The sequence below is a fragment of the Dreissena polymorpha genome, chromosome 10 (genome assembly GCF_020536995.1).
Source record: "Dreissena polymorpha isolate Duluth1 chromosome 10, UMN_Dpol_1.0, whole genome shotgun sequence".
Lineage (NCBI taxonomy): Eukaryota > Metazoa > Mollusca > Bivalvia > Myida > Dreissenidae > Dreissena > Dreissena polymorpha.
In genome coordinates this window covers 35,375,731-35,384,806 of record NC_068364.1, presented here as the reverse complement: position 1 = coordinate 35,384,806, position 9,076 = coordinate 35,375,731, and the positions used below count along the sequence as shown (strand labels likewise).

Sequence of the window (9,076 nt, the reverse complement as noted above, 5' to 3'; positions counted from 1 at the left end):
AAGGTGTCACCATTTGTATAATAATTGAAATACGAACGTAAAAAAAACTATGCCAACTATTATGAGAAGAGAGATAAGCCAGATCAAAACATACATAGTTTCAGATGTTATATAAAAGTACACGTTATAAACTTATATGCGAAGAACGATTTGCATTTTGACCCGAGTATTTCTAGATTTGTAGACTGGTATGTTACTTTCCTTGATGATGTTGATTTTCGTCCCGTTTTATAATCCATTAAAGCTCCTTTAAAAGCTCAGTGTCTTCAACACTGCAAATTAAAATGTTTATTCCTTTAAGCGTACATATACATTTTATCAAAAAATAATGCGGTTACGCATTAGCCGGTGTTGATATTACTTTTTGTCGTATCAGTCTAGGCTTATTAAGTATCTCATCACAAGTAAAATAAACCTAACAATTGAGTAGTTTATACTAAGTTATTTGTTTATGAAATGACGGAAGTGTAAATTATCCCAATTTAGTTGAGAATGTACTGGAGCTTATTTTTTATTGATATAAGTACTAATAGCATTAATTTGTCCTTGAAAAGTGAACCAACATGTATAAAGAAAATTCAAATAAGATGACGCATTCATTGTCTCGTCTGCAAACACGTTGTAGTCCGTTTCTTGGATAGAACTAGTTCTTAGCGTCTCTGAGAACGCTCCATTTGTAGACAGATCCCTTTAATACTTGTTTTTTTATCGCTACCAATTCTGTTTTTCTCATAGACTCGCTTTTAAAAAAGCAATCAGATAACTGACCGATTTTGTGGTCAACTGTTTTGTTATACAGAACATGACATATCACAGTGTTATCATATTACACATTTAATATAAATTGTCAAATTTATTTTCTTGTTGTAGATAGCATTGCCTTTAACACGGTCTGTCTTAGCCATGAAATGATCTGATAGCTGTGTATGGTTAAAATTAACATTTAAATTTTATATGGAATGATATTAAGTTACAAATGACATAATTTATGTTAAATATTTACATAATCATTGATGTTTATACTAATATACTGCATGGTATGCAACATGCTTGTTGTCTTTTCGTTGATATTAATGATTGTTGCAACATGCTTGTCGTCTATTCGTTTATTCTTGTTGATTGTAGCAACATGCTTGCTGGCTAATCGTTTATACTAATGATTGTTGCAACATGTTTATTGTCTATTCGTTTATACTTGATGATTGCTGCAACATACTTGTTGTCTATTCGTTTATACTTGATGATTATTGCAATATGTTTGTTGTCTATTCGTATATTTTAAATGATTGTTGCAACATGCCTGTTATATATTCGTTTATACTTGATGATTGTTGCAACATACTTGTTGGCTATTCCTTTATACTAATGATTGTTGCAACATGCTTGCTGGCTATTCGTTTATACTAATGATAGTTTAGTTTAAACGTATTTATTTCAAACAAGAATGCATTTACACATGAAACATACAACAATTGCATACAAACAAGTTTGATTTGGATTAGAACGGAAGACTTCGTCTTATATAGTTCTTCTCCAAAAGGTTTATATTAAGTTGCATGTTTTCAAGCGAACATTATTGGTTTGCTTATACATATAACAACAATGAAATTATTTTGATAAGGAGATATAGTAGTTAATAGAGAAAAGAAGAAAAGATGGAGAAGAAATGTGCAAGATAGATACATGTATAAATTTAAAGCGATAGTTCAAAAAAGTAAAGTATAAACACCCTACATACATGTCGGAAGAGACTTAGTAAGAGAAAAGAAGTTCTAGAAAAGTTCTGTCGCAAAAACTATGTTTCAAATCGTTTGCTATCGATAATATATTTGTGTACTGCCTCAGCGATAGTAGTATTAGTTTGATAATTCAGAATGTTATCTCCATATAAAATCGTTTGGACAGAGGGGACGGAATAAATAGATATAGTGTTCAGAAGTTCTGCACGGATATTAATATAAAGCTGGCATTCAAGAAAATAATGAAATGGTGATTCTCTTTGACCGCATTGACATAGAGGCGATGCAACTACGTTTCGCCTGAATAGATGTTCATTTAGCGCACTACAATTAGTTCTAATGCGTGTGTGTAAAATTTGAGAGCGTCTCTTTCCATAGGAAAACAATGGATTTTGAATTGGTCGATCACTATTAATGTGTTTTTTAAATGAATGAATCGATTCAGCATTTCTAAACTCTTCTGGAAGACAATTCCAATCGGATACTGTGGATGGTAGAAATGAATGTGAATAAGATGCGGTTCGAGCATAAATGGACTGGAAATGAGACGCATTTCTAAGAGGGTATTGGCTAGATGCTCCGACTGTGTCAGGAAGAAGTGACTGTAAATAGTAAGGTGCTTTTCTAAACTGCATTTTGTACATTAATACTAACTTATGTTTTCGTCGTCTTTGACTGAGAGTTTCCCAACCTATCTCATTATAAAGATCTTCAAGTGACACTAATCGAGTACAACCAGTTGATATACGAGCTGCCTCTGTTTGAATTTTTTCTAATTCATCCTTTTCATATTGGGTACAATTGTCAAAAATAACATTTGAATACTCAAGTATTGGTCGTACGAATGCAAAATATATAGTTTCAAGAGATGTCCTATCAAGCATTGATTTGAGACGACGCATTATATTAATACGCTTCCACGCTTTTTCTTTAATGAACGTTATATGTTCATGCCAAGTACAGTCATTTGTCAAATATACTCCTAAATGTTTGTGGATATTTACTATAGGTATGTCAACGTACCCCATTGAAAGTGGAGGATGATTCGGTTTATTAATTTTACGAGATATCAGCATTGATTCTGATTTGGAGGGATTAAAATGTACTAGCCATTGATCAGCCCATCGTGAAATTTTATCTATGTCTGATTGCAAAACAGCTGCAGTTTGATCCGGCGAGTTTACAATCATAAAGAGACTTGTATCATCGGCAAATAGGTTTATTTGGGCTTGTATATCAGCTACTATGTCATTGATGTAAACAAGAAATAGAAGGGGACCTAATATAGACCCCTGTGGAACACCAGCGATAATTTCTGCAGGAGTTGATTCTGCTCCTGGTAGAATGACTTTCTGTTTACGATTAGAAAGATAATTAGATATGAATGCTAATAAATCTCCCCGAATGCCTGCTGCTTGAAGTTTGAACAAAAGACCCTCATGCCAAACTTTGTCAAATGCTTTACTTATATCGAAAAATACAACTCTGACTTCAAGACCATTGTCTAGAGCTTTGCAAAATGTATCATAAATATAGGTTAACTGATTAACTGTCGAATCGCCAGGCATGAAGCCAGATTGAGTCCGTGTAAAGAAGGAATTAGAACGCAGGAAATTAAAAACATGTTTGTGGATTATTCGTTCAAAGACCTTTTCGATAGTATTAAGCAAGGATATAGGACGATAATTCGAAACAAGAGCTGGATCACCCTTTTTGAAGACCGGACACACGTTTGCAATTTTCCAGCATGAAGGCATTTTACGAGCAGAAAGACATGATCTGAATAGTTCACATAGGGGAGAGCTAAGTTGATACATTGCTTCCCTGAGGATACGATTATCGATTCCATCAGGTCCTGAAGCTTTTCCTACCTTTAAACATTTAATTGCGTCGATGACTTCTTCCTGAGTAATATCAATTGAATTTAAGCTATTATTGTTATCGGTGTTATGCGTAGGAAGATCATGATGTTGTACATCGATTGATGATTGATTTGCAAATATGAATTAATGAGTTCAGCTTTGAATGTGTCATTTGCCTCAAACGTGTTCGAATGTTCATCGTATAGGGGTGGAATTGATTGATGTGTGTTTGTAGAAATGAATGTGCGCAATGTTTTCCAACAGTCCTTAGCACATAGCTCAGAAGACTTCAATTTATTGGCCATATTCTTAAAGTAATCAAATTTAGAATTTCGCAAGAGTTGGACAACTTCATTTCTAGCATGTCTAAAATTCGACCAGTGAAGATCGGTATTAATCTTTTTGGCTTTTCTATAAAATCGTTTGCGGTGTCGAATTTTTTTCTTAATTTGATTATTCATCCATGGTAAATCACGTGGACGTATACATATGTTTTTGTTTGGAATGCACGACTTCGCTTTTTGTAAAATAGCATTAGTAATATTTTCAGCATATAAATCAATATCATCACATTTTAAAAGATGCCATTGTGTTTCAGTAAAAAGACTACGTAACCTATCGTAATCCCCAATATCATAACGCCAAATATGCCGATAAAAAGTTTTTGCTAAGGGTTTTTGGAATTTCAAAATTCCAAAGATAGGACAATGATACCTTATATTTTGGTCCAGAAAAGGTTCTCCAATTCCAGAAAATATGATATTGTTCTGGTTACTTGCAAAAATTAAGTCAATTATTGAAGATGTTTGCTCTGTGTGGTGAGTGGGCTCATGTATAAGTTGTGTAAGGTTAAATTGTTGACAAAGGTTTTCTACTTTTGATAATGATGCTGGTGTGAGGAGATTCAGGTTAAAGTCACCTGTAATAATAACATCGTTTATACATGTATCACAAGCTAACCCAAAAGAGTCTTCAATTGCTCTCATATACGCTGAATCTGCACTTGGCGGCCTATAAAATACTCCAAAAAGGATTGATTTATTTTTGTTAAGAATAACTTCAATCCATATACATTCAATATGATTCAATTCAAGATCACTTCTTCTTTTAAAAGCAATATTTTCATTTACATATATTATAACACCTCCATGTGAATCAAGGGGGCGGTCTTTGCGGATTGGCAGATGGAATCCATTGAACATAATGTCACTAGATAATACTGAGTCATTTAACCAGGTTTCAGAAAATGCAATTATGTCAAACTCATGAAGACCAGTGTTAAGTATGTCTAATTTATGCACCAAGCTTTGGACATTGTAATGTACAAAAGATAAGTGATTCGTCGCTGAAAGATCGCAAGTAGGTGAAGAAGTTTCTGTATCTGTGTGTATCGATGATTCGGAAAATAAGGGTCCTGGGTTTGGGTGGATATCACCTGACTGTAACAAGATACAAGCTAACCAAAGAAGTGTTCCAACAAACTTGAAGCAATAAAGGAGCTTTATAAGAAGTTGAATATCATCGTATATGTGCGTTCCTACCAGGAAATGCCTTCGCGGATGTTCCACAGTAGTTGATGTTTTAATCGAATTATATACGCTAGTACGCAGAGAAATCAAACTTAATACATTTAGCCATATTTGGAAGACATACAATAGGTGAAGCAGTAGCGAAAATCTTACAGGCGTCCTGTATGTACTCATGACAGCGTTTCCAAACATGTGTTTACTCTTAAACATTATGAATTGTTCCAATAAGGACGAGATGAGACTGAAACGCTGACATAATTCGTTTCATAGTACAACCCGTAAAGCCATATACTAGTACGCATATTTCTGCTGTTTGGTAACAACGTTTGCAACAGAACTGGAAATGAGAAAGTGATAGATCACAGAGGAGAAAGGAAAAGAGAGCAGGGAAGAGGCATAGGGTGAAGCAAAATGTTATGTTTGAAGAAAACATATTGTCAAATAAAAAATTAAAATTAAAAGTAGTGCTGGGAGTATTACTAGTCTAAACACTTTCATTTACCTAGATTAAGTAAATTGAACATGGACAGTAATCTGTTTGGACAGTAATCTAACTTTTAAGATTAAACTTATACTGGTACAATAAAGTTAGCACAAAGTGGTAGAGCGAGTCTGATAATAATGGTTACTTCACATTTGGATGAAATCTACTTTTTGAAGTAAACAAGAAAATGATAGTTTCAACATGTGTGTTGCCTATTCGTTTTAAAATGGCGATTGTTGCAACATGCTTATTGGCTATTCGTTTATACTAATGATTGTTAAAACATGCTTTTTGTCTATTCGTTTATACTTGACGTTTGTTGCAACATGCTTGTTGGCTATTCGTTTATACTCATTATTGTTGCAACAGGCTTGTTGTCTATTCGTTTATACTGGATGATTGTTAAAACAGGCATGTTTTCTACTGGTGTATACTTGACGATTGTTGCAACATACTTGTTGTCTACTCGTTTATATTTGATTATTGTTGCAACATGCTTGTTTCTAATCGTTTATACTTGATGATTATTGAAACATGCTTGTTGTCTATTTGTCTATACTTGATGATTGTGTCAACATGCTTGTTGGCTTTTCGTTTATACTTGATGAGTGTTGCAACATGATTGATGTCTGTTCGTTTATACTTAATGATTGTTAAAAATGTTTGGCGTCTATTTGTTTAAACCTGATGATTGTTGAAATGTTCTTGTTTCGTATTCATTTATACTTGATGATTGTTGCAACATTCGTGTTGTCTGTTCGTTTATACTTGATGACTGTTGCAACATGCGAGAAGAAGATGATGAATTTGAACAGACCATAAAGTATCTAACTTTAACGTTCTTATGCGTTAGAGTCTGAGACGTGTGTTGAATATTTTGACCAGGCATAATAAAATTCCAAGTATACGCGAGTTTTCTTTTAACAAATATGTTATTGCAGTTTGCTGTATGCAGCGTTCGTACATATATATATTTATCGTATATGAGTATTGTTAATCATGCAATCATACCATATACATTGATCAAGTTTATTTAATAAGTCTTATAAAATTTACTGAAATGGCACACATCATGTTGAAGTTAAAAACCCAGTTAACATGTGTAAAATGTCTTATAACAAGCCACATTCATATATATTCGTTTGTCAGTAGCGAAAACGTGTATTAAAATTTCGGTAAATTGTGAACATTCATTATTGTTTTATATTTGTTGAACTACTGACATTATTTGTTTACAAAATAGAGGAATCTGCAATAACACTAACAGTGTATCATAACCCACTGTTCTTTAGCTCAGAAACACAATATCATGGCAATTCAAATCAGCAAAATCATAAAACAAAATATATGTAAGATAACGCTATTTCACTTTATACACCAGGATGCCGTTTTCGTCATAAATTCCCACAATTATGGATGAAGTATGTATGTTGTAGCAGACTGAGTGTGGATGAAGCAATCAATCCTTATTAGATTGGAGAGTGGCAAACTTTCTCTTTCCCTCACTCTCCACCTGTAAAATAGTGTTTATGGACCAGTGATTACAGACCACCAGCATCTGGCCTGCAGCGGTTACATGCACACCGTATGGAGATTTTTGTTCAGGGTCAGTGAAGGTGGCGTGGACTGACCCATCTCTGGCCAGGATGAGGAGTTTGTCATGGGAGAGGTTAATGATGTACAACTTATCCCCTGTGGGACTCACAGCGCAGTTCCAAACTGCAAAATAGAGTAACATCAAGATCGTGAATTATTAGTATTTAATAACAAATCTCATTTAAACTGTATCAATACTGTGTTGCAAAATGATACAACAGATTATTTAGATGTGTTTAAATACCAAAACTAATTAATATTTAGGTTTGGAAGGCAATTGTGTTCAAGTGTTTCTTTTTATCTCAATATTGGGCATGTTTGTATGTTGTTCAAGTGTTGCTTTTTCTCTAAATGTTTGGCATGTTTGTATGTGACAGTTGCTTGAATAATTAAAGTATTGCAAACCAGCACAGAAGGAAATAAATAACCATGCATTAGCATATGAAAAGAAATATTGTCTATACAATTTACACGGACATATTGTATATAACAATCATACAACTAAAACCTATAATAACTATAGCTTTTGTGTAAGTTAATTTGAATGTTCTATCTAGTTTCTTGGTTATTCACAATGACAGTTTTTAAAATTACAAATTCAAACTCAATTTAAAATACACCCAACACTATGAACTCAAGGTTACAAAAATTCAATAAAACACTCAGTGTCTACTAATAGACATGTCGTACAGTGAATGTTTAAATAAACAAAACATGAAAGTGTATTCTTAACTGTTGCTGAAATAATAAACTGATGGTACATTACAACTCTATTTATTGAACACAATTCTAACGATATCCAGATTGACAAAATATCATTCTTACCTGTAGAATTGCCTGATTTATCCTCAAATATCTTGCTGACAACTTTCCCACGCATTGTTCACTTGTACAGTGCAGTGTCAGCAGTAATATACAGGTCTCCCTGGTGGAAGGCAATACCTTTACATGGATGTTGTAACTGCTGCTTCTTTCCGGTCACCTGCTGCCTTTTCTTGACTGTGATTAACTGGACCTCGGGTGTGATACCGTCATCCACAGTCAAAGCGACCTCACTGGGGCCCGTATTCACCAACAATTCTTTACTTGAGAATAAAGAATAAAGAAAATTCTTTATTCTTTACTTTTCTAAGAACGTTCTTAGGTCGATTCTTTATCGGTATTCACCAACGCTATTTTTAGCGTTCTTTACTAAGAATTATTTGTTATTGATGTAAGCGACCTTGGTACCCGGCATAAAATAATAATACATAATTTATTATACTATTAATTTTTAATTATACTGATATCATAGTGACAAATGTTAGTGCTATTGAAAATAGAATATTTAATATTAGTTATTGTCATACATCAGTGATAAAAAAACACATAATTATGAGTACTGAAAAACTTTGTTGTGGCAAAAGCAAACAAGATAACATACTTGCACGTTCAAAGAATGGTAGCCTTTTCTATTTATGAAATCGGCTTCGTGGTTCTTTGGCCTTTAAATGCGAACATGAGTTCCATCAATCAGTCCGATTACATTTGGAAATCCTGAATAATCAATAAGATTATTATTTAACAATTATGTTCATTTATTTAGGACAGGTAAATGAAATTCAGCTGGCATGACTGAATCATTTCTTCAGCACAACATCTTAATTCCCGTAACATTGGAGTACCATTTGTAATAAAATCTGCAAAAAATGGTCTTATAGACATGGAGCGGAAATAAAATAGGTATTGAGGACCTACAGACTGATGGGAAGACTAACAGCGTTGTTAAAATCCCACACATCCTTTGAGGGGGGACTTTACAAAGACAGATACATATGCAGGTGTGGAGGATACCATGCTAAAACCAAGAGTGAATTGAGATTAAAA

At 33.6% G+C, this 9,076-nt stretch overlaps 1 protein-coding gene across 1 annotated transcript; it reads right to left on the bottom strand.

Moving 5' to 3' along the window:
* Nucleotides 1-6,682: 6,682 nt before the first annotated feature.
* LOC127848536 (uncharacterized) lies at nt 6,683-8,277 on the bottom strand. Its single transcript, XM_052381045.1, has 2 exons — nt 8,036-8,277; nt 6,683-7,333 (listed from the first exon to the last, which is right to left on the bottom strand). The coding sequence occupies exons 1-2, from the start codon at nt 8,088-8,090 to the stop codon at nt 7,074-7,076; spliced, it is 315 nt and encodes a 104-aa protein (XP_052237005.1). The 5' UTR covers nt 8,091-8,277; the 3' UTR covers nt 6,683-7,073.
* Between the last annotated feature and the right edge of the window lie 799 nt (nt 8,278-9,076).